This window comes from Orcinus orca, chromosome 15 (assembly GCF_937001465.1).
Source record: "Orcinus orca chromosome 15, mOrcOrc1.1, whole genome shotgun sequence".
NCBI lineage: Eukaryota > Metazoa > Chordata > Mammalia > Artiodactyla > Delphinidae > Orcinus > Orcinus orca.
In genome coordinates this window covers 66,033,278-66,057,813 of record NC_064573.1, presented here as the reverse complement: position 1 = coordinate 66,057,813, position 24,536 = coordinate 66,033,278, and the positions used below count along the sequence as shown (strand labels likewise).

At 59.3% G+C, this 24,536-nt stretch overlaps 1 protein-coding gene across 11 annotated transcripts; it reads left to right on the top strand.

Moving 5' to 3' along the window:
• The first annotated feature begins 2,291 nt into the window (after nucleotides 1-2,291).
• On the top strand, nucleotides 2,292-24,380 carry SMTN (smoothelin). 11 transcript variants are annotated; one of them, XR_004479064.2, is made up of 21 exons: nucleotides 2,292-2,429; nucleotides 4,138-4,268; nucleotides 8,902-9,050; nucleotides 9,424-9,517; nucleotides 9,604-9,682; nucleotides 9,790-9,887; nucleotides 10,798-11,118; nucleotides 11,207-11,279; nucleotides 11,891-11,962; nucleotides 12,043-12,564; nucleotides 12,750-12,922; nucleotides 16,027-16,179; nucleotides 16,266-16,341; nucleotides 17,418-17,582; nucleotides 17,682-18,015; nucleotides 18,916-19,089; nucleotides 19,285-19,402; nucleotides 20,081-20,232; nucleotides 21,192-21,355; nucleotides 22,403-22,561; nucleotides 24,075-24,380. XR_004479064.2 is itself a non-coding variant. In XM_033412911.2 (21 exons), the coding sequence occupies exons 2-20, from the start codon at nucleotides 4,218-4,220 to the stop codon at nucleotides 21,334-21,336; spliced, it is 2,742 nt and encodes a 913-aa protein (XP_033268802.1). In that variant the 5' UTR covers nucleotides 2,292-2,429; nucleotides 4,138-4,217; the 3' UTR covers nucleotides 21,337-21,355; nucleotides 24,075-24,380. The 11 variants fall into 11 exon arrangements, 10 of the variants coding, with proteins under 10 accessions (XP_033268802.1, XP_004283758.1, XP_033268800.1 ...); XM_033412911.2 differs by lacking the exon at nucleotides 22,403-22,561 and having other exon boundaries at nucleotides 17,682-17,744; nucleotides 17,949-18,015; nucleotides 19,288-19,402; XM_004283710.3 differs by lacking the exon at nucleotides 22,403-22,561 and having other exon boundaries at nucleotides 17,682-17,744; nucleotides 17,949-18,015.
• The last annotated feature ends 156 nt before the right edge of the window (nucleotides 24,381-24,536 follow it).

Here is a 24,536-nt window from a genome sequence, read left to right as displayed (position 1 = left end):
TTCCCCCTCTTCTCTGTGGGATGGATTTCTTTGCACCCTTCCTCAAGGATCAGTTTGCTCCTCTTCTAAGAAGTCTTCCAGGATTTCCTCCATCCTAGAAGCAGCAAGGTGGAGGAAAGGGGCTTTAGCATGGGGCAGAATTCCACTCAAGTTTGAATGCCATTACCAGCCAAGGTGCCTTCACCTCCCTGAGCTTCAGCTTCCACCTCTGTAGAATCCGGGTAATACTTATCTTGCACAGTGGTCAATTTGCATGCAACTGGTGCTCAGTAAACACCAGGACCCCCCTCATGGGACGTTTACTCCTTCCTGTGCTGTGGCTGCAAGCTTCTCCAGAACCACACCGGGCTGCCCTTTGATTTTTGTTTCACCACCATCTCGTCCCACCCCTTTCAGATAGGAAGGGAAAGCAAGTAGGTCTGGAGGAGGACCCCAGCCCTGAGGGCTTGATGGAGGGGCAGGACCCATGCTTATCTTCAGTACTACCAGGAACTAGTGAGCGCGTGTGAGACACAAAGTCCGCTCTCAGAAACTCACCTGTGCCATTCCTCCCTCCTGGGGGGTGGGGGCAGAGCTAGTACGAAGCAGGCCATTCACTGGAGCCAAGAGCCGCCACTCAGGTGGCTTACGTATGTCCCGCCCCAGGAGGCTGTTCCAATGGGCGCGCGAGGTTTGAATAGGACCGAGTTGGCTTTGCAGGGCGCTGAACCTTGTTCTGGAGAATAAGATGACATCTAAGTTGGGAATTCCCTGGCGGTCCAGTGGTTAGGACTCAGCTCTCACTGCCAAGTGCCCAGGTTTAATCCCTGGTCGGGGAACTAAGATCCCACAGCCACGTGGCCAAAAATAAATAAAAAAATAAAGTTTATTAAAAAAAAAAATGACATCTAGGTTAACCAGAGAGAGCCTACATGGGGCCTTCTCAGGAGAAGGGGACCTCGAACTAAAGCCCCAAATTGGGCTCTGTTTGCTCCTCCTCCCGTGTGACCTTAACAAGCCCCTTCCCTCTCAGAGCCGTGGTTTTCCCATGTGTAAAACGGGACCACCTCTCAGGAATGTGGGGATGCAGTAAGATGACACCTTTAAAAGAGTCTCAGAGTGGATACTGGCCCTCGCTCTAGATGGGGGCAAGGTGTGGTAGTGGGTGGTCACAGAGGATCTGGACAGTGGGGCTGAGGGGCTCTGCTGGAGCAACAGGCTGAAACCACTTCCCCACAACCCCATATCACAGTGGTTAAAAGCACAGATTCTATACTCAGAAGGTGCTGGTAGGAACCACAGTTCCACTACCTATCAGCTGTTGTCCTCAACTGTAAAATGGGACAGTAATCCTGGGCTCAAATGGTCGTTATAGGGACTATATGCCTGGTACATGGCAAGTACAAAAAAATGAGTCTATATTATTATTGTTATTATTTGACAGACAGGATTCCAGACCCCACCTCCCAGGCTCCAGCTCCCTTTGATGTCCATGGAGACCTGTGGGAAGCACCCTGACCTCTATCACAGGGGACAGAGTGGTTTTCTCCAGTGGGTCTGAGCTCTTGGGTCCCCTGGTTGATTCCTCATGTTGTCTTGGGCATGTTGGCTCTCTCTGGGTCTCAGTTTCCTCCATTTGTTGAATTCTGGACTTCGTGTTCCCTATTTAACTCCACAGCGCTGCAAGAGGCCGACGCTGAGGGGCTTGGAAGCGAGAAGCATGACAGATAAGGTCAATATCTGTGCAAAAGTGTGTTGGCTGGGGAAGGGGAGCTGTGTGATTGACCCTGCTCCATCTGAGGTGGTCCCTGAGGTACTTCAACGTAGGGTCAAGGTGCTGCCGGCCACTTAGTCCCTGCTCTGAGGTGACCCGGACCAGGTGTGCCGAAAGCAGCCTGGGGGCAGCGGCCAAGCCAGGGCACTGAAGCGAGGAGGGGGCGGAGTCGAGTGAGGGGACAGGGTCTCACGAACAAAGAGGAGGGCGGAGAGGGACAGTCCTGAAGGCTCCGCGAATAGTACGATCCCGGGCCACTTACCGCGGCTTTGGGCGCCCTCCCTGACTGTGGCGCAAAGCTGCATCCTCCTGGTGACGCCCACCCGACCAGCGAAGGCGGCTTGAACAGTGGCCCCAAGACTGCAAACCCCTACAACCTAGGCCCGTGAGGGGCGGGGCCTCTCCTGGGGGCGTGGCCGTCAAATTGAATTTCCCCAATGGGGCACGAGGGTGGGCGGGATCCTCCCCAGGATTGGTTGGCGCCATGGCGCGGGGCGGGACCCGCGGGGCTGCTGGCGCGGCTGGACGGGCGGCGCTTGCAGAATCCCGGGGACGGTTGCTGAGCGGGCTTGGCATCCCGGTCGCGGCGCCTTCCGCCTGACCGCTCCTAATCCATCTGTTGGATCCCGAACGACCTAAGCTGAGCCCGTGCCGGGCGGGCGGGCCGGACTAAGAGGTGGGTGTGCGGACCTCCGGGCGGCAGCAGGACCCCCGACGGGTCCGAGGGTGGAACCCGGATAGGTGGACTCCCAGGGTTATGGGACTCCTGAACCTGGGAGCCCCCACCCATCCACAGGGGCTCTAACCCATGCGATAAAGTTCTGAGGCCTGGGGAAAGGATGCTCACGGACCTCCAGGAGGCTCTACGACCCTCAGGGGTGCTAGTCTGTGGGGGCAGAAACCCTGAGGAAGCTCCTACGTTCCTCTGAGACCCCTCGCAATCTTCGGGGACCTCACACTGTGTGACAGGGAGCCATGGAACTGGAGTGGAGCAGCGGCAGGAACCCCTGAGGAGAAAGAGACTTCCCTGGGAGTCCTAGATTCTGCGTTAGGGACCCCTGCCCCTCAGAAGACATGGGGGAACTCAGAGTGTCCACAGAACCCAAGTCTGGTGATTGCTAAGTGAAGGACCCCAGCAGAGGGCGGCTGGGAGGTTGCTACCTGTCCGAGCCTACAAGGATGGGAAAAGCAAGCAGCGACTTGAACAGGCAGAGTCCGAAGAACCCCAACTGTGTGGACTAGGACCTTCCCCAGACCCATTCACTGGATGGGATGACTCGACAAGTGACTGGGGAGGGGGAAGGGATGACTGAGTGATGAATCAACAGGAGCGGGGGCAATCCAGGGGCCATTTCAGTCACCATACATTAACTAAGCACCTACGGTGTGTCACGCTGTGGGCCCTCAAATTCCAGAAAGATATTAGGGCTGCAGGGGGAAGGAAAGAGCTACACTGGGAGGCTGGGCCAGGATTTAGGGGGCCATTTTGATAGGCAGTGATAGAGCAAGAGGGAGTGTCCTGAGCCCCTGAGGGCACTTTGGAAGGGGACTTCAGAAGCTAGAGGTGGCCAAGATTAAATCCATTCCCTGCCCTCTGGGTCTTTGGGATCCTCCTTCCCCCATGACAATCCTCTGGTCCTCTCCAATCCTGTTTGCCTAAGTCCAGAAGCTGGACGGATCAGTTTCTGAAGGCTCTTCCAGCTGAATTGAATTCTAAGTGTGTGAACTGGCAGGAGGAGCGGGGTGCCTGGACACCTGGCTTCATGAGGTCAGGGCAGTTGGCATCAGGGGGAGGGCGGGAAAGGGAGGAGTGGAGAGGGGTGTGTACAGAGGGCTGTCCTCAAGAATTAGAAGACAGAATGTTACCTCCAATGGCTTAAGTTACCTGGGGGAATGAGAGTGGCAAAGGCAGCAAGGACTTGGATATGGGTTTAGCCCATAGCCAGAGGCTGAGCTTTTGGGGTGAGTGGGGGCTGGGCAGGCCCTGGGGATGGGTGGGTGGGGCAGGAAGCTGTGGAGTGTGGTGGGCACCCCCTGGTGGTGAGCACAGCTTGGGTGGGCCTTACTGGGCCCTGGCTTCACAATCCAGGTCCCTACCCTCCCTGTTTGATGCTTAGATATGGTAAGGGCCCAGCTTAGACCACTCAGCAAGCTAGCAGTCCAGCTGGCTGGACTGGAACCAGGGACTCCTACTCTTGGTTTGTTGAGTTTTCCAGCACACTACTCTAGGGCAGAGGGCACCTCCCAGCCAGGAGTCACATCACAGATAAGGATCAAACACCAATGGATAATCATGGCTTAGAGGGGGAAACTGAGGCACAAAGCCCAAGTGCCTGTCGTTTCTAGAGGCCCCAGAAGGCCTGATTCATGTCTGTCCCCTGCAGAATTCCCTGAGCTGGTGTCAGCTGCCAAAGGCACTGGGGAACTCACCAGGAGGGGACGGACGGAGCTGGGGGCCAGCAAGATGGCGGACGAAACATTAGCTGGGCTGGATGAGGGAGCCTTGCGGAAGCTGGTAAGTGGTTCCATTATCCCTACTATGAGGACAGACAAGACAGGCCAGAGAGGCAGGGCCTGTCCAGGATACCTCTCAGCTGACAAGAGGAGGTGATGGGGGAGGGCGCAGGAGAAGGGCTCCGGGGAACAGGGCTAGGCCTGTTCCGCGTGGCCGATGCAGAGGCCCTGGTGGCATGTGCTTGTCCATGCCAGGTGCTGAGGCCTTGTTCCTCCCAGCCCCCCACTGCCACCACCTGTTTAAATAGTAACTGGTAAGGACTCACCCATGTGCAGTCACAGGTGTGGGGAGGCTGGATTTGCCTCTCTCAAGCAACAGCCTGGGCAGTACCCACCCCTGGAGGCTGGCCCAATGATAACAGTAGCAGCAATGATTAATAAGCCAGGGCACAGCAGGGAGCAGTCTGGGCGCTAAGCACACCATCTCACAGAATGGTTACAGTAGCTCCAAGAGCCAGGAGGACACTGAGGCTCAGACAGGTGAAGTCACCTGCCCAACGGCACCCAGCTCGGAAAAGGGTGTGCCAGGATCCAAACAAACCCCAAAAGGGGTCATGGGGGACCAAGAGACCTGGATAAGTCAAGTCCAAAAGAGCCCATAGAGAGAGACAGGCCTTGGGGACCCTTATGAACACTGTGACTTCTAATCTGTCATTTTTCCCACTCTGAGCCTCAGTTTCTTTATCTGTAAAATGGGAGGTGGGGGGAATGTGTGTGAACATAATATCTAGGTTCTACAGTTGGCATGGGGATGGAATGAGGCATGGGCCCAGATCTTGGCATGGAAGAAGGATGGGCCCACTCTATCCCCTTTCCCCAGCTTCTTCTTGAAGCCCGCCCTCCCCCCCAACACACATATCATGCACAGAGAGGATGTGGGGCAATATAGCAGGGCAGGCATGTGCCCACCAGCAAGGGCAGGGTGCACTGGAACTGGAAGAGGGGCCAGAGCTCCGCCCCCCAGCCCCTGACCCTTGTCCAGCGGGTAAATTAAAGATTTACCTTCCCTGGGAGAAGGCAAATGACCCACCCCACCCCCATACCATTCCTCTGGAGGCAGGGGCTGGAGCCAGCTAGCTCAGCCCAGTCACTGGGCAGTGCCAAGCCACTGCCATCATCTACCCAAGGCACTCGGCCTCTGTGTCCTCGGACAGCACCTTAGACTTTGGGTGTCTGCCACCGCCACAGGCGCTGTGTGCAGCCTGAGGGAGATGGGTTTCCAAAGGGTCCCACCACGTCAGCTCGACCTCCCATCAGGAAGTCAGAATCCTAATGTGGGTAGTGGAGAGAAAGCCAGGCCTTTGCTCATCCCCTTCTCTAGGGGTCCACTCTGGGGCTCAGGGTTCTCCAGCCGCCACCCCCCACCCCATGCGGGTTTGGATGCTGGAAAAGGGTTTCAGAGAAGCCGGAGCATTGGCTGTAGTCCGCCCCCCCCCAACCCCGGCCCCCTCCCTGGGAAAGGACTAGCAAGACCCCGCCCCTCGTCTCGGGACCCCGGAGGTCTTTCCCATTTCGGGACCGGGGTCCTCCACCGCCGGGCGCCCGCCATTACTGCGCCCCAGCGCTGCCGAGGGTCCCGCCCCGGGCGCCGGCCTCCTGGCAGGAACTGAGGCGTCCGGAGCCGGGTTCCTCCCCGCGGGGCCGGGCCTTATAAGGGAAAGCTGACCCAAGCCCCAGCGTCCGGCCGATCTGGGGACCCGGGGACCCGCTCCCAACCTCGGCTCCTGCACATTCCTGCGAACAGGGAGGGAGGCTGTGCGGGATGGAGACACCTGGGGACACGAGCACCACGTGCTCCTCCGCCACATATAGGGATGCCCTCCGCCTTGGTCCCGGGTTCGAGATCGAGCTCTGACACTCACTAGCTGGGTGACCTGTGAACCTGGGTTTCCTCTCTGTAATCGGGGATGTTAAAGCAGGCGGAACCTGGGCGGCTTCCTGTCCTGCTGGCTCCTGGCTGGGCGCCTTGCACCGGGCTGCGTGGGAGAGGCGTGGGCGGTGCAGGCGGCTGCGGTCGCGGGGCCCGCGGGCCTTCAGCGCCCCCTGGCTAGGCCACGCTTCACTGCCGGCCGGTCCCCCATCGGTCAACTGGAGGAGCTGGGACTGAGCGAATGCCTGGAAAGTCTCCTCCGTAGTGCTGGTGGGGAGATTGAGGCCCAGGAAGACGCCGGGGCCTGTCAGACGCCCCCAGCAGCGAGGGTACAAAGTACCCGGAGGCCCGGCCCCCCGGGAAGAGGAAGCACCCTCTTTCCTCCCAGGAGAATTTCACTGGGCAGTTTCGGAAACCCCCCATCTCCTTCCCTTTCCCCCAGTGGACAATGGCGCTTTGTACTTCCTTCCCTCCCAAGAACAGCCCCCTCCACTCAGGATGGTGGGGCCTGAGAGGACGGGGAACGCAGGACACACATCAGGGACACTGTGGGCGGACCTTTGTCTCCAGGCCCAAAGGGAAGGGTCATGCGGGAGGGTGACCAGTGGGATGAGGTTGTCCATTCCACAGCCCTGCCCCACCCACTTGGGGGATCAGACAGAGGCTCCCATTTTCCAGAGGGGGACACTGAGGCTCCCAGGGGTTGCAGAAGTGACCAAGTTCCCACATCAGGCTTTTTTCAGGGAGGAGAACCCCATCTCTGGAGCCCAGGGGGTTGGGAAGGGACACACAGGAGACAAAGGGCTAGTCATTGCATCTCTGAGCCTCTTTACCCTCTGCACAGGAGGGTCTGGACCAGCTGTCCCCTCAAGCCCGGAATCTCCTAGTGTACCACGGAGGGCTCTGGGCCTGAGTCAAGGCCAGGACTGAGGGTGGGAAGGTGAGCCTTCTCCACCCCCCCACATGATAGTCCCCCTTAAGCCCCAGGGCCTCTCTAGTCCAGGCTGGAAGGGTCCCCAATATAGTACAAGGATCTTCAAGGTACCCACCATAGCAGACAGACCCCAGCCACAGAGATATCCTCAGCCCAGGGAAAGCCCTGGAGTCATGGAAACCTGGGTTCAAATCCTGGCTCAGGTCACTTGACCATAAGCAAATCACTTCCCCCTGAGCCTCAGTTTCCTCATCTGTCAAATGGGAGTAATAAATTGCCTAGGGTTTCTGTGAAGTTAGGACAAGTAAGGGGCTCAGCACAGGATCCAGCACATGGTTTCTCAGTAAATGTTACAGATGCCTCTGGGTATCTTGTCCTCACTTGCCCTCACTTCTCTCTCTCCCATCCTGACTGGTTGGAACCAACCATACATAGCTCCGCAAGGTGGGGGGGGACCCCAAGTCACTGCCCCCATCCTCACCCACTGCCCTAAAGGGAGGCCATTGTCCCATCTGACGAATGAGATATTAACCAAGACCAGGGATGTTAAGGATATGATCCTGACCACCCAGCCAGGACTGGATTGGGGCTGGAGCCAGCTGGGGGTCCTGGCTTGAGCCTTCCGGGAGCCCTCCCATATCTCCTCAGGAATGTGAAGACTGAAGGCTCCCTGGAGGGCTCTGTCACTTGTCTCTACCCTCTTCAGACTGGGACAAGTGAGCTCATGGCTAAGCTGGGCCAGCCCACACTCCCTGCTGAAACCTTTCCCCCTCCCACCAGGCTCCCCTGTAGATCAGGAAGGAATGATGGGAGAAGAGACTAAAAAGGAAGGGAGTAGAGGGTTCCTGGGCCTACCCCTGAATGATTTGGGGGTGGGGGCGGAGGAAATCACTTTGCCTATACTTGCTCCCACCTGGCGCACACCCACACTGGAGGCTTATCTCTGCCATTATCTTCCTGGAGGCCCTGGGCCTGTCCTCTCTCCCTTGAGCCACAGAGGCTCTGTAGGGGGTAGAGGAGTGAGGGGGGCAACAGGATTGGCTGACTGCCCAGAGAAGGTGCCCTTTCCTGGACCTGGTTAGACCAGCCACCCCCAATTTCCCAGGGAGTGACAGGCTAAGAAGCTGGTGGGAGCACCTGTCCCCCATGGACGCCCTCTCTAGGGCCCTGGGTGGACCCTAGTGCACCCAGGGGTGTTGGCCCTCCCACTCTGAGCCCCGGCCCCTTTGCCCCTTCAGTAATGGCTAGAGCAGGACCAGTGCAGAGAGAACAACAGCCCCCAGCCAGGCAGGGAGCTATGACTCCTGAGGGCCTGCCCCTGCCTCAGTTTCCCCATCTGTCCAGTGTGGACGAGGCTGCCACCCATCAGCAGGGCTGTGGTACTTTGGGAGTCTCTCGTGCTCACAGCTAGATTCCAGCAGCCCAATCACCCTTCCCTCCCCAGGGACACTGTTAGGGGCCCATAGGATGGCCTCCCTCCTCCTGCCACGACTCCCTGGTTCTTGGGGGTTTGATGAAGGGCTCTAAGAGGCAGGAGTCGAGTCACAGGAATGAGCGCCTGACTTGGCACCTGGCACAGGTGGGTGGTTGCTGGCTGCCCACTCTGTGAATCTTAGTCCACGGTGGGCTGTCCAGAAGCCCTTGCTGCATGATCTGAGTCTCCCCCTGAGACCAAGTTTGGGTGGGCAGGCAGGCACATGACGGGCTTGGGGCAGAGGGAATGGAGACAGAACACTCATTGTGCCCCAGGCCAAGCCGTGGGCGGCCAGTGCCCGCCCTCCGTCCCTGGCAGCCAAAATGACCTGCCCCTCACCACCCCTTGCCCTGCAGCTGGAGGTCACAGCAGATCTAGCAGAGCGGCGGCGCATCCGCTCAGCCATCCGGGAGCTGCAGCGGCAGGAGCTGGAACGTGAGGAGGAGGCCCTGGCATCCAAGCGCTTCCGTGCCGAGCGGCAGGACAACAAGGAGAACTGGCTGCAGTGAGTGGCGAGGGGTTGGACATGCAGGTGGGGCTGAATGTGCCAGGGCTCAGCTCGTGTTGTGCAGGCAGGCATGAGCCATGTGTCTGCTGCCCATCTGGGTGTGCAAATGGCAGCGCAGGCACGCATTTGGAGTACACAGGGATGTTGGTGGGCACGGACCACATGCTGGTCATGGTGTCCTGGCCACGCCCATGTGATATTAGCGCTCAGGTCCATGGGCGTGCATGTGCCAGCGTGTAGCCAGAGGGTGTGCACAGCTACCTGCCCCTCTGCCAAGGTTCCAGGTACCCTGTCCTGGCCTCTGCCCTCAGCCCACATCCTCTATGACCTGGCCCTGGCAATGGAGGTTATAGTCATGGTGTCCCTGCAGCTCTCAGCAGCAGAAGGCTGAGCAGCAGGCTGCTCTGGCACGGCTGGCAGGACGGCTGGAGTCCATGAGTGATGTGGAGGAGCTGACCACACTGGTGAGGCCTGGGCCAGGGCAGGGGATGGGGGCAGGGCAGGTGAAGACCTGGACTCCACATACCCGTGGCCCACCCCTCACCTACAGCTGCGAGGCGCTGCTGAGTACGAGGAACGCAAGCTGATCCGAGCCGCCATCCGCCGTGTACGGGCCCAGGAGATTGAGGGTACGTGCCCTGCCCTGGCCCCACCCCTGCCCTGCTGCATGCTGCCCCCAGCAACGCCTCACCCTGACCCCCTGCCACTCACCTGACACTTCTCCCTTTCCCTCCAGCCGCCACATTGGCTGGAAGGTTGTGCAGCGGGCGTCCCAGCAGTGGCTCAAGAGAGGACAGCAAGGGGCGGGCAGCACACAGGCTGGACCGGTGTGAGGTAAGGGATGTGGGCAAGGTCCTGTGCCCATGGACGCCAGCAGCACAGAGCGCCTATGTGTCTTTGCTAGATTGGTACTTAACTGAGGGGGCCCCCAGCTTGTGTTTGGGGGACAGTGGGACTCTGTCAGGCCTCTGCCCACTCTCCCAGGCAACTTCTAGTCACATGTCTCCACTCCAGAGTTTGTCTCTACCCAGGCCTCCCCCACAAAACCAGCTTGTCTACACTGCTCCCAGGTTCCTGACTGTCACTCATTACCACCCTGTTGACCTCCCTGCTGGCCTCCCTGCTTCCACACCTACCTTCCATCCCCACACTGGCCATCCAGCCTCCACTCAGCAGACAGAGGGATCTCCCTAAAATGAAAATCAGATCCTGGTACTTGCCCAGCTTAAACCATCTGAGGCTGCCCCTCCCCCTCCGTACAGCCCAGTTCCTTACCTTGGCTTATCAGGTCCTGCTGTCAGGGGCCAGTTTCGGCTCTGTTCTCCAGGGAGTGTGGGTGAGAGGTCGGGTCGTGCAGGTTCCCTAAGTGGCCAGAAGAGGCCGCTGGGTCCCTGGTCCTGGCAGGACTACCCACTAACCCCATAATTAACCAGGCAGAGGCCAGGGGTCAGGGGCCTCCACGCCAGAAATTGATTAAGTCTGGGAGTCCCCAGCAGGTCTCCTGCTGTCCCCAACCCCTGCCATTAGGATCTGGTCATCTCTGAACTGCCCTTGACTAGGCAGTGCCAAGAGGTTGGGAAGTGGGGATCAAAGACGGCCCATGGTGTGCCAGTGACCGTGCTTGTGCAGATGTGCCTGCAGGAAACCGTGTCCAGCCCCTCTGCTTTGCATGCCCTGCCCTGGGTGCCTGCCAGCCTGGAGAGCCTTGGCCACATCCTGTGGGTCTCCCACGGGTCTCCCGCAGGTGCCAAAGCCAGAGGAACAGGAGCAGCAGGCAGAGGTCCCAGAGCCAACTCCAACCCCCAATGGCACCAGCCATGACGTAACGACAGTGACACTACTGCTTCGGGCCCCACCTGGGGGCACACCCAGCTCACCTGCCTCAGCCGACAGTTCACCCCCCACTACCTCTCCTGAGCCTCCACTGGAGCCTGCCGAGGCCCCACGCCCTGCCACTGAGGCTCTGGGTGGCCCCAAGCCACCTCCCAGCCCGCCCAGGGCTGCCAGCCCTGAGCCCCAGGAGCCTCCAGCCACCCCCAGCACGGAGGGGCAGGTGGTCAACAAGGTGAGTCTAGATGAGGGACAGGGATGCTAGGCAGGTGAGCTCCCCAGTCTGGGAGTCAGGCCCTGCCCATGCCGTGTCTCCCCTGCAGCTCCTGCCTGGCCCCACAGAGCCCCCTGCTGCTGATGGCCCTACCAAAGGTCCCTCCGACACAAAGAGAGCAGGTAGGGTTCCAGCAGAGATAGCTAGGGGCATCTGCCTCCCTGGGCCTCCCCTTCCCTGCCTGGAAAATGGGTTCTTGTGCCTAGATGGCTCCAGTGCCCCTCAGGTCCAGGCAGGCTCTGACACTCCTCCCACTGCTCCTGAGGTGTCCCCACCCCTCCCCACCCCCCCACTCCCGCACCCATGGCCAGAGGCCTCCCTGCAGCCTTGAAAGGCAACAGGCCTCAGGCACATTCTTTTCCCCAATAAGGGAGTGCGCCCATCTCCCAGCTGGAGCCGTGGGCAGTGCTGGCCAGGGGGGTGTCCACCATCCCCATCAGCAGGGAGAATCTGGGCACCCTTCCTCCAGCCCAAGCCTAGCCCCAGCCCCCAGGAGTGTCCAAGTTATCCCGGGGTCAGGGAAGGAGGGGCCTGTAAGAGAGACGCAGCTGAGTGGGGAGGCTAGGAGCTGTGGGAGGTGCAGGATGGTCTGGGGAGGCTGGGGAGGTTGAGGTGCAGGAAGGGGTTGGGAGGCTGAGGAGGTGTGGAAGAGAGGACTATGAGAGGTGGACCCCACCATCCACTCTCCTCTCTCTGCGCCCACATGGCTGCCACCGCCTTCCCATGCTGCCAGACCTGGCTGGCCCTCGCCCCTGCCAACGCTCCCTGTCTGTGCTGAGCCCCCGCCAGCCAGTCCAGAACCGAGGTACTGCCAGTTCCCACAACCCCGGGCTCTGGGCAGTCCCTGTCCCATCCCACCACTGACAGCCCTCCTGTCCCTTCTAGAGCCCACCCCCCTTGCCAGCGGACCTTCCCTGTTCCAGCGGGCTGGCTCCGTACGGGACCGTGTGCGCAAGTTCACATCCGATTCTCCTATGGCTGCTGGGCTCCAGGAAGGCCCACTCCGGGCAGCCCTAGGTCCCTCGACCCCTGCAAGGCTCCCAGGCTCCTCCCACATCAGCACCACCCCTGCCTCCTCCTCCAGGGGCCCCTCCTCACGGGGCCCCAGTGACACCTCCTCCCAGTTCAACAAGGATCAGCGAGGAACAGCCCGGCCCCTGGCCCAACTTCAGAGCTGCCCCAGGGAGGAGGGCCCCAGGGGGCGGGGCTTGGCTGTCAGGCCCCTTGAAAACAGAGCAGGGGGGCCCATGGCCCGCTCAGAGGCGCCCAGTGCCCCGCTAGCCGTGGCCGTGGGCACTGCTGAGCCAGGGGCCAGTATGAAGACCACATTCACCATCGAGATCAAGGATGGCCGGGGCCAGGCCTCCACGGGCCGGGTGCTGCTGCCCACAGGCAACCAGAGGGCAGGTAGGCCTCCCCGCTGCCTCCCCACTGCTGGGGATGACTGCCTGCAGCCACCCAGCTCTGCACATAGGACAGATGCTGTGGTCAGGGCTCAGGGTGTCTCCAAAGGGTGCACTGGGCGCCATCAACCTGGACTGGAATTACCCTCACCCCCCCTGATCCTGACCATAGTCCTTCTCCCTATCCAGAACTGATGCTGGGGCTGCGGGCGCCCCCCACCCTCCTTAGCACCAGCAGTGGGGGCAAGAGCACCATCACGCATATCAGCAGCCCTGGGAACCTGGCTCGGCTGGGCAGTGTCACTCACGTCACCAGCTTCAGCCATGCCTCCCCTGGTAGCCGAGGAGGCTGCAGCATTAAGGTGAGCCCTTCCTCACCCCACCAGCCTCACCGTCAGCCTGCTCATGTAGACTGCTTCAGGGTGCAGGGCTCTCAGGGCTCCTCTGCTCTGCTCTTCCCCTACAGCACACACAGGAAACTGAGGCCCACAGAGAGAAGGTGACCACAGTCCACAGACAGTTGGTGGCAGAGCTAAGGCCAGACCCCCACCTATCAGCCACTAGACATGTCAGAAGCTCACTCTGTACTGGCCTTAAGCTTCCCACATGATGATCTCTGGTCCTTACTCCAGAATTGGTCGGTTCATTCCTCGTGAACAGATGGGACAACTGAGGCTCAGAGAAGGGTAATAAGGGCTTGCCCCCCTCTTCCTGTAGCAGCCCCAGTGGCCCTGCTCCCAGCCTATACTGAACCTCAGCCCCAAGGTGCAGAGCCGTTCATCTGCTCATTCAAGATCAGCCTGGCCCGTTAGGAGATTGGAGATTAGTGATTACCATCTGCGTCAACATCTCGGGGTGGGGGGGGGCCTGGGCAGAAGCACTGAGGGGGGACAGGCAAGGGGGTGCCAGTCAGGTGAGGCAGCAGCCTAGCAGGTGCCACGGGAACTGAATCTGCCGCACCCTTCCATTATTCATTCTGGAGCCCGGGATCAGCCGGCTGGGAGCTCAGCCTGGGAAGGGTTCCCCAGCGGGCTGCCCAGCTGCCCAGGTAATGGCCTCTGTGCTGTTCCAGGGGCTGAATGGGACTTTGAGGTGAAATGGCTAGAGCCAGCTTTGGGCTTTCTCAAGGGTGATAGGGAGAGGGTGGGGGCAGGAAAGCACCCTTCACCTCACAGAGCAGGACCTAACTGCTCTCTGCCAAGGGAGTGAGGAGAGGGTGGCTGAGGCCCTTGGGGTGGATGGGAGGTGCCACAGGGAGCGCCAGGTATGACCACCTACTTGCCTCAGTTTCCCCAGCCAGAACCAAGGGGAGGCAAATCGTGTGCCTGTAATGCACTTGCTCAGAGTCTGTGGTTGGATCTGAGCACCAGAGGCAGGCAGAGGACATTTATCTCAGGGATAAGGCACTTGCTACTACAGATTGCTTGAAGTCCCGCCTCTCTGTGCCTCCATTGCCCCCATCGGTTCAAAGCTTTCTAAAACAGCATGGCATGAGGGCAGAGGACACAGGCTCTGGAGTCTGGCAGACTGGGTCCTCACGGCTAATGCACGTGGTGGCCCAGACAGGCCCATGCCTTACTCCCTGCCTCAGTTTCCCCACCTATGGGGCATGGGGCCCCGGCCTCGGCAGTCCTTCAGAACCTGTGCAGACTTGCTGTACTGCCAGTCTGTGATCTCTGCAGGGCCAGGGCCAGGCCTGGCGGTCCGCCTGCTTGGGCAGGCCACCCCTCCCCCACTGCCCCCTCCAGAGGGAGCCCAGAATAGGTTTCTATTTGGGCTACAGCCCCAGCTGGCAGGTGGCGGGCTGGGAGGCCAGCAGGGGCGGGGCAGGCCCACTGCCCTTGCCTTCGCCCTCAGGCCAGCTGCAAAGACTGACTCTGCCAGACAGAAGCAGCAGTCCCTACCACTGCCCCCTTCGTCACCCCACCATAGAGCCCCCACCATCACCATGCCGGGGGTACCGGGGCCCAGGTCTGAGCTGGCCGCAGCCCTCGAGGAGAGATTGGGCCGGGCGTTGGAGGAGCTGCGGGCAGTGGCGGAGGCAGGCCGGGCGGCAGTGACCCAGGCAGCTGAGGCAGCTGCCTCGGCCGTGGAGCCGGTGGCCCGGGCAGCTGAAGAGCTGCGGGCGGAGACAGCAGCGCTGAGCCGGCGGCTGGATGCGCTGGGCAGGCAGGTGGAGGTGCTGAGCCTGCGGTTGGGGGTCCCACTTGTGCCTGACCTTGAGCCCGAGCTGGAGCCCAGTGAGCTGCTCCTGGCCGCTGCGGACCCTGAGGCCCTCTTCCAGGCGGCCGAGGATGCTGGGACCCCTGTGGCCCACCCGCCTGCCTTCAGCACCCGCCGCCGCTCCTCTGCAAGCCCTGCCCACAGCGGCAGTCTCGTAAGTCCTTACGGGCTGCAGGGAGGCGGGTGGTTTTGAGCCAGGCTCTGCCTCTGCTCAGTGACCCTAGGTGGCCTACCACCTTCTCTGAGCCTCAGTTTACCTATCTGTACAGGGGACTGGGGCACTAGCGCTCCAAGACTGAGGCGAGATGGTGCCAGGCTCCTGGCCCTGAGGCACACGTGGCGGCTGCCCTGGCAGCCCCTGGCCGGGGCCCAGCCTCCAGCCCCACCCCCACTCCCTGCCCCTGCCAGGCCGAGCCTCCCTGAAGCAGCTGCCACCTCGGCTCTCCTTACTCTTACAGCAAACAGAGAGGCCCTGCCAGGAGGGGAGGGGCTCTGATAGTTGGGCTGGGGGCTTGTCTGCAAGGGGCTGGGAAGATGCCCTGGGAGGGGTGGGGGGCTAGATTGGGGTTGGAGGCCCCTTAGGGGGTGATTCATGCTAGGGGGTGTGGGGAGCAGGGGCGAGCTTCAGAGAGGACTTGGCTCTGGGCAGCCCCGGTCAGACACCTGGTCAGGAGCCTATGGGCCCTGGTCCAGCTCCCTTGGTGTGTTGAGGGCGGGCATGTGCTTGCTGCCTGGGCACTGGCCCAGGAGGACCCAGGCTTTGGGAGCAGGCAGGACAGAGCACAGCCTGCCTGGGAGGGGGCTGGGAATGAAGCCGCAGAAGGAACTCAGATTCAGGAGTTAGGCTAGCTTCAGCTCAGATCCCAGTCTGCATCACACTTATAGAAGGACTGTGGGCAAGTCATGCAGCTACCCTGAGCTTCAGTTTTCCCTTCTGTTAAATAGGGACAGTAAAATACCTAGTGTTTATACAGTGCTCACCACTGAATGGAAATCACCATTATTGCCTCCCTTAATTTATTAAGACAGTTCTGGGTACATGGGAAGCCCTACAACAAGGCTCTCAGTACCTCTTCTGTGAGCCTGACATCAACATGGTCATCCTTGGGCAGGCAGTCCAGCTGGCTAGCGGTATTTCAAAGGCTGTGCCAGAAGTCCCAGGGCCTGGCCCCCTGTACTTTGGGGCATGGTTGGTTTCATTTACACCCCTGCTTAAAGTCCATGCCCTCTCCGCACCACACAGATGGAGCCAGAACCAGCAGAGCCCCCCTCTGCAGCAGTGGAGGTGGCCAATGGCGCCGAGCAGACCTGCGTGGACAAAGCACCAGAGAGGCGGAGCCCTCTGAGCACCGAGGAGCTGATGACCATTGAGGATGAGAGTGTCCTGGACAAGATGGTATGGCCAGATCTGGTGGACTGGGGGTTGGCAGGGGCCAGGGCCAGCAGGCACCAGATAGGCAATGACAGGGACTCTGTCTGCAGCTGGATCAAACTACGGACTTTGAGGAGCGGAAGCTCATCCGGGCTGCGCTACGTGAGCTCCGACAAAGGAAGAGAGGTAGAGAGCCCCATGCCTCCCCCTAGATCCAGCTGCTCCCCTCATTGGGGTACATTTGTGGACACTCCAGCTCAGTAACGCCCTCCCCACCTTCTTCTCTAGACTCAGCTTCTCCTTTTCTAGACCCAGCTCTTCCCTTGCCTCCTTTCCCCAGATCCAGCTGCTCCGTTCCCTAGCTGCTTCTCTCCCGCTTCCTAGACCGAGAACCAGCTTCTCTTCTCCTTCCTAGGCCCAGTTACTCTCTCCCCCAGCTACTCCTCCTTGCTTCTCCAAGTTCTGTCAAGTACTCCTTCCCTGAATCCAGATACTCCTTCTCCCAGCTGCTTCTCTCTCCTCAAGGTCCACCGATGACCACCTTAGCCTCTGCTTCCTCCCTGCTTCCCCTTCCCTGAACACAGCTACTTCCTCCCCAGACCCAGCTATTCCTTCTTCCAGATTCTAGATTCATTTGCTTCTCCAGATACTCTCAATTACTCCCTCTCTGGATCTAGCTGCTTCCTGCAGGGCCCACGGATGGCCACCCAGCCTCTATGCCCACCCACCTGCTTCTTCTTTAGGCCCAGTTACCCCCTTTGTCAGCTTCTCTCCCAACTACCCTTTCCCTGGATCGAATTGCTTCTCAGATACCTACAATCACTCCATCCGTGGATTTAGATATTTCTTCCTCTAGCTGCTCTTCTCCCTGCTAAGACCTATTTGAAGGCCTGCTCAGCTACTGCCCTCACTCAGCTTCTCCTTCCCTGGCCTCTGCTGCTTCCTCCCTAGATGGAGATACTCCCTCCGGACTCAGCTTCTCATTCCCACAGAAACTCCCTTCTTGGACCCAAATACTTTCCCTTTGAGTTCAACTATTCCATGTCCCCTTGTTTCTGAATGCACCACACCCCGCCATTCCCTCCCAAGTTATAGCTACCCCCTCACCCCCAGCTACTCCTAGAGAGGACCGTTGTCCCCTGTGTCTTCAGTATTGCTAACAAGTTGCCCTCCACCCCATCTGTGTGCCCCGTGTGCCTGTGCATATGTGCTTTGTGGGCGATGGCGGCCTTCTGGGCATGCGTGGGGCATTCCCCGCCCAGACCAGCGGGACAAGGAACGGGAACGGCGGCTGCAAGAGACACGGGCCCGCCCAGGGGAGGGCCGTGGCAACACGGCCACCAAGACCACCACGCGACACAGCCAACAGACAGCCGATGGCTCAGCTGTCAGCACTGTCACCAAGACCGAGCGGCTCGTCCACTCCAGTAAGGGGCTGAGCAGAGATCAGGGCTCAGGGTGGGAACATGTCTACCTTGCTGGACCCTGTGCCCCTCACACCCTTCCTCTCATCCCTGCCCCCGCAGATGATGGCAGACGGACGGCCCGCACCACCACGGTGGAGTCGAGTTTTGTGAGGCGCTCAGAGAGTAAGGCTGCCTGGCGTCTTCTCATGCCTGCCTGCCAGCCCACCTTCCTCAAACTCTCTCCGAACTTCCATCTGTGTGTCTCTCTGTCCAGCCGTCACTTTCTCTTCTCTGCCTGTGGCTACCTCCATCCCTCTACCAACCTCCCGCCCCATCTCCCACATCCAGCCCAGGACCTCACCCTGCTCCCCTTCCCCTTTCTTGCAGATGGTGGTGGCAGCACCATGATGCAAACTAAGACCTTTTCCTCTTCATCATCCAAGAAGATGGGCAGGTGAGCACAGGTACCCACTCCCAGACCATGGAGGAGTCAGTGTCTCAGGGGACCTCACTGCACACCCATTCTACAAGAGGGGACACAGCCGGGGGGGGCAGAGTGGGAGTCAAACCACTCCTGCTTGCCTTGCCATCTCACCTAATTCTCAACCGCACCATGGGGGAGGCCAGAGATTTGCTCGGGGTCTTAGAGAAGCCTCCCCACCACACTGAGCTGCTGGTGGCACTGCCACTTCCCAGTGTCTACAGACCATGTCCCATGTCACAGAGCATCTTTACATCTTAGCCCCATGAAGGTGGGATACACCCAATGTTATAGAGCATTTTGGGGCAGGTAGGATCAGAATTCAGGCTGGGAACCAGAGGGGTCCAGGAACTCTGAGTCAGAGACTTATATTCAAGTCCTTGCGCTGCCCCCCATGCTCTCTGAAATCTAAGGCCAAAGGCCTCTGTTTCCTCATCTTCAGTGGAAGTGGTAAGAGCCCCTCCATACTCATGTGAAGTTTAAAATGACACATAGAAAAGGCTCAATAGACACTAGCTATTATTATTATTACCATTACTGTTATCACATTGGTTGTCATTATTAGTTGATAGGGCCCAGAATCTAAGCTCACCTGTAACCTGACGATACAATGAGCCTTCGCAGAAAACTCCCCAGGGTCCAAGTCTGTTGAAAAGAGCTTGGCTCCCATTTTCTTGTCGTTTGAGCCTCAGTCTACTCTTCTGTAAAATGGATGTGATGAGAGCACCTCCCTTGCTGGCCGGCGTTGCCGGTGGTGAAGATACCGCAAGAGAGTAGGATCTGGAGTGTGACAAGGCCCCTCCCTTGACTCGTGGGGATCGAGGCTCAGGAGCGGCCCTCCCCGGCCCTAACAGTGGCATACCCACCCCTCAGTATCTTCGACCGAGAGGATGAAGCCAGCCCGCGGCCCGGCAGCCTAGCGGCGCTGGAGAAACTCCAGGCAGAGAAGAAGAAAGAGCTGATGAAGGCGCAGAGCCTGCCCAAGACCTCGGCCTCCCAGGCGCGTAAGGCCATGATTGAGAAGCTGGAGAAGGAAGGCACCGCTTGGTGAGCAGCAGTTGGCGGGGCGGGGCCGCACGGGGCGGGGTCTGGGCTGTGGTGGGCGGGGCCAGAGACGAGAAGGGAGCGGCTGGAGCTGTGGGGGGCGGGGCCTGAAGGTGAAGAAGGCGGGGCTGGGGCCTACTCGGTGGGCCGATGGAAGAGGCGCCCCTTGTAACCCCGCTCCCGACACCACCCCCACAGCAGCTCTGGCGGACCCCGCGCAGCTGTGCAGCGCTCCACCAGCTTCGGTGTCCCCAATGCCAACAGCATCAAGCAGATGTTGCTGGACTGGTGCCGAGCCAAGACACGTGGCTACGAGGTGAGCTCTGTGAGACCAGGTGGCCAGGCGAGGGCCTCCTCACCCTCACAAGGCCCCAACTGCAGCTGTACCCTTCACAGCCACCATGTCTGGCAGAGAAGATGGGAATTCCTCTTCTGGGATGAAACAGGCTCAAAGGACACATAACATGCCCTACATTCCAGGATAAGTGATTAAGGGGCAGGGCCTAATGAGGGCCCTTGGATGGTGGGCACAGTTCAGGGCCAGACCCCACCCTTAGAGTCCCCTCCTCATTGTTCTGTCAGAGGCACTGGGTAAATTTCTGTACATAAGGGAAGGAGTGATGAGGGCATGACCATGGCCTTAGCTGGGTGGTGCTGCACCTCTTGGTCACTCTGTCCCCCTAAGCAACAGACACGGGAGTTAACAAACTGAGTTGGAGGAGGCTACCTACTGTGCAACCTTGAGCAAGCTACAGGGCCTCTCTGAGCTCAGTTTCCCTAGATCTGGATTACCAAAACACTGGAGGATGAGGACTTCCCCAGTGGTCCAGTGGTTAAGACTCTGGTTAAGACTTCCACTGCAGGGGGCATGGGTTTGATCCCTGATTGGGGAAGTTCTGCATGCATGCCTCATGGTGTGGTTAAAAAACAAAACAAACAAAATACTGGAAGGTGGAGGACATAGAGAGCTGACCAGTCTTCCCACTACCCATAGCATGTGGACATCCAGAACTTCTCCTCGAGTTGGAGTGACGGGATGGCCTTCTGTGCCCTGGTGCACAACTTCTTCCCTGAAGCCTTCGATTATGGGCAGCTCAGCCCACAGAACCGGCGCCAGAACTTCGAGGTGGCCTTCTCATCCGCTGAGTAAGTGTGGGTCCCAGCCCTGCTGGTGTCAGCTGGGCGTCTGGGGCTGGGCATCTGGGCCGGGCCCAGCTGCCCTGAGGCCCCCTGGAGCTGGTCAGCTGCACTGTCATTCAGTGGCTGAGACCCCCTTCCCCAGAAAGCCCCCATCCTCTTCCACCCCACCCACCTGTTGCTGAATGTGCCAGGTGCCCACCGGAACGAAGGAGCCAGAGGCCCGCCTACCAGCCCAGGCCAAGGCCCATCAGGTGGCCCTGTCCATATCCCCTCCATTCTCCCTCTGCCCCCTTCTCCCTCTATCTCTCCCTTTCTCTGTCTTGCTCTCCTCCCACTATCACCAGAGCTTCCTGCTCCCACGGGATCCCGGCTGGAGATTCCAAAAGGAGGATCCTGGCCCGGGCACCGTGCCCGCCCAGCCTATATAGGTGTTGCCAGAGGCTTATATAGGACATCAGCAAGCCCTCCACTTTGGAATCGTTGCCCCATCTGCTCACCTCACCCTCATCACCCTCCTCCATCTGTCTTTCTCTATCTTTCTCTTTCTGATTTCCCCCCGGATTTCTTCCTCTTTCTCCTCCCTCCACCTCCTCTCACGCCTCCCTCACCCCCCCTCCCTGGGGCACGGCCCTCCTCTCCAACCTCAGCGCCAACGCCATCGCCCCCACCCCTTGTTCCCTCCCGCTTGCCCCGAGAGTTCTCTGCACCTGTGACTGATCTGGCCCCCCACCCCTGTCTGCATTGCACACCATTAGTGATGGGTAGTGAGCGGCACGTCCACAAAGGGGAGGGGGCATGCGGGGGGCTGGCAGACTGCAGCACTGAGAACGTAACTGAACTCATGTCTCTGTGTGTGTATGTGTGTGTCTCTCTGTTCTCCTCCCCTCTCTCTTTTCTGCCTCTTCCCCTGCTGCCCCGCTCGGGCCCCGCCCCCCTGCCCCTTCCCGGCCCCCTACCCTCCCCAGGACCCATGCGGACTGCCCGCAGCTCCTGGACACAGAGGACATGGTGCGGCTTCGAGAGCCTGACTGGAAGTGCGTGTACACGTACATCCAGGAGTTCTACCGCTGTCTGGTCCAGAAGGGGCTGGTAAAAACCAAAAAGTCCTAACCCCTGCTGGGGTCCCACGGTGAGGAATGCCGCCTTGCTCCCCTGTCCCATTACGCTGCCCCGCTGGAATCTGCTCAGTGGGGCACAAAGAAAAGCCAGGGAAATGGCAGGAGTGGGGGTGGGGAAGCAGGGGGACCCTGAGAAGAGCCAGAAGGAGCCAGGCACGGCCTTATCTTCTGTTCAGGACCTCACAGGCAAGGCTATTCTCCTCAATGGGAAGTGATGAGCCAGGTGGGCAGGACTGAGATGGAGGAAGCCCAGGAGGCCATGGGATCCCCGGGGAGACACCCGACCCAGCTGGCAGGTCCAGGACAGCTCTCAAAAAAGTGCAAACTAAGCTGGCATCTGAATGACAAGTTCAGGCTTAAGGAGAGGGAGTCCCAGGCAGAGGGATCAGCCAGTGCACAGGGGTGGGGTCGAGGGAGGTGGAGGGCATGGCACACCCAGGAAGGGAAGGAAGTTTATTTAGTCTGGATGTGAGGGGGAGGAAGGGGTCACAGTCAGGAGTCTGAACTTCCTTCTGAGGACAACAAGAGTTATAAAAGGTTTTCAAACAGAGAAGGGATATATGTGGTCTGGTAGCATTGAAGAACAATCCTTGAGTGAGGCCTGGATGAGGGATGGGGAGGGGAGGGGATGGACTAGACAGTTAGAGAAGCTTAAGCGGAGGGGTGGGGTTTTTGATGGACCCACTGGGGAGGGAGAATGAGGGTCAGGGAAGCCTCCCAGGCCTCCAGTTTGTGCACTGGGAAGTTGGGGGTGCCATGCTCCAAGTTGAGGAGCTCAGGCATGAGGCCAGTTTAACAGGAAGTTATTTCTGGTGGGAGTCCTGGATCCCCAAGCCAGCTGTGGCATTACCTGTCTGGTCATCTCACCTCAGGGCCACAGTAGAGAATTCAGATCCTGCACTAACTGCCCATTACAGACCAGGAGCTCAGAGGAGAGAGGTGGGCTCAGAGCGTGCCAGGGGTTGTTAGGTCAGAGCTAGGGCCAAAAACTGGAACTCCAGACTCCCCACCTTGTGGCTGTTTTCCTTGCCCCATCACTTTTCCCACCCATTTTGTAGGGAGAAGAAAAGACGAAGGCCCAGAGGGAGAAAGGGGATTGCCTAAAGTAATGTGAATCAGGGACAGAGCTAGCAGTGCACTCAGATGCCCCTTGGGGCCTGGAGCCATTGTGGGGGGCAGCCCACACGTGCACACATATACTCAGAGAAGCTGTGCAGGTGAGGGAAAGATGGGCTTGGTGCTGTCTCCAGGTCATATATGGACTTAGGAGCTGCTGCCCAGCAGGCCAGCCTGGAGGGAATGGGGCCCAGTCCGGCCCTGTTCCAGTTGGAAAGTGTGACTCAGCCGTGCTGTTGCTCGAATTGCCTGGTGTTTGGCCTGTCACTGGGGCAGCAGGAGCCCTGAGCCGTGAGCCCCGGTGTAAACAATGGCTTTATAAGGTCTCCAGGGAAGACACCAGAGATGGGAGGGAGCTCCACTTTGGGAGAGGCCAGGATCCCTGGGGAGATAGCCACAGCTGGAAGAAGCTGCAAAGAGAGGCCGCCTCTTCACCATAGTACAACTGAAACAAGCTGGGGCAGAGACAACCTCAAGGGCACATAGCACCTCAACAAGAGAGTCAGAAACCTCTCACTCATCCTAGGTGCTTCCAAGGACTCAAATGAAGCAAAGAATGACTATACTATTGCAGAAAAATGGGGAAACTGAGTCACGGGGCAGGGTTTTCTCTAGCTTCCACAGCTGGCCAGGAGTAGAGCCTTGACAGAAACAGGTCTCCTGCTTCCCAGGCTTCTTCGCCAAAGGAGTCCTGGTGAGCTGAGAGTAGGCCTCAGCCCTTACATTGTTTGACATTGAAGGTCTGACCTTGAAGGCACAAGATGGAAGGTAGTCCTGGGCCCTTGGGTGTCTTGGGAACAGGAGCAATTCCTGCCCTCATGCCTTCCTTGCCAAAGGAAACTCACTTAACAACATTGACAGTGCTAACTGTCATATATATGCCAGGCATGGCACATGGGAGGGAGCAAGTCCTGCCCCTGAATGTGATGTAGTTGGTCCAGTTCGTATTGATTGGGACACTCATCTGCTTCCCCTGCTCTACCCAAGTGGGTAATAAGAGTTAAAGAACTGTCTCTCAGACATACACACACACCTCCCTGGCCACCATCTCACACAGCAGGGATGTCCCTTGAGGCAGATGGGGGTTCTCAGGCTGCTCTGCAGGAGGTACCAAGCCAGGGAGCTGGCAGATAATCCTGGGCCCAGAGGGTCACTGGAGTGGGTCCTGGGTGCAGGGAAAGATTTGAGGCCCCTTGGGTACAACGGCCCAACTGAGAGGCTTGTGCCAGCTGGAGTGTGCCATTGAGGGTGAGAAGGAGGCGGCCCTCCAGAGAGAAGTGGGTGGGGTCTGGAGTGAGGACCTTCCCCCGGGCTAGGGGTTGAGACCCCAACCCTGCGCTGGGTCTGCTGCGCCTGGGCGCAGGGATGGGGCAAGGATCTCCTCCTTAATCTCCACATGCCTTGGCCTTGCTCTCCACAGAGGTGCCTCCAGGCTTGGGTGGCTGGGGCCTGGGGCTTCTGCCTTCCTAGAAGGCTTTTCCCCCATTCAGTCGATCAGGAGTCGAGTTTATGGAAGACCAGCGGGCTGCGGCGTTGTAAAGACCTCTGGGTAGAGGGTCGCCGCAAGAGTCGGGGCCGGCACTGACAACCACCCCCGTGCCCCCCTCCCCGCAGGATGCTGGTGGACTGCGTACCCCTCGTGGAGGTGGAGGACATGATGATCATGGGCAAGAAGCCCGACCCCAAGTGCGTTTTCACCTACGTGCAGTCGCTCTACAACCACCTGCGGCGCCACGAGCTGCGCCTGCGCGGCAAGAATGTCTAGCTTCCCCACCGCCCGCAAGGCCGCAGCGGCAAGCTGCCCCCACCATCCAGGCACCGTCCCCTCCCTGTGCGCCTGCCCACCGCTGCCCTGTCTGTCGGCGACACCTTTCCACGCATACACACACAGCGTTTTGATAAATTATTGGTTTTCAACGACCCTGATTCCTCTCTGCCTCCCTTGGGGGGCTGAATGGAGGGCAGCTGGGTAAGGTGTGCCCACGTCCCCACTCTGGCAGCCAGGCAGCTGGGGATGCGCGGTCTCCTATGGGTATTCGGGGAGCTCTTATTCCTCACCCGCCCGCATCAAAGAAG

Bases quoted from the DNA above. Each gene is read 5' to 3' on its own strand.
- SMTN (XM_033412908.2), top strand. From the start codon at position 4,218: ATGGCGGACGAAACATTAGCTGGGCTGGATGAGGGAGCCTTGCGGAAG. The intron at 11,280-11,890 runs GTAGGGTTCCAG...CCATGCTGCCAG, and splicing joins CTCCGACACAAAGAGAGCAG to ACCTGGCTGGCCCTCGCCCC. The intron at 18,016-18,915 runs GTGAGCACAGGT...CCCACCCCTCAG, and splicing joins TCATCCAAGAAGATGGGCAG to TATCTTCGACCGAGAGGATG.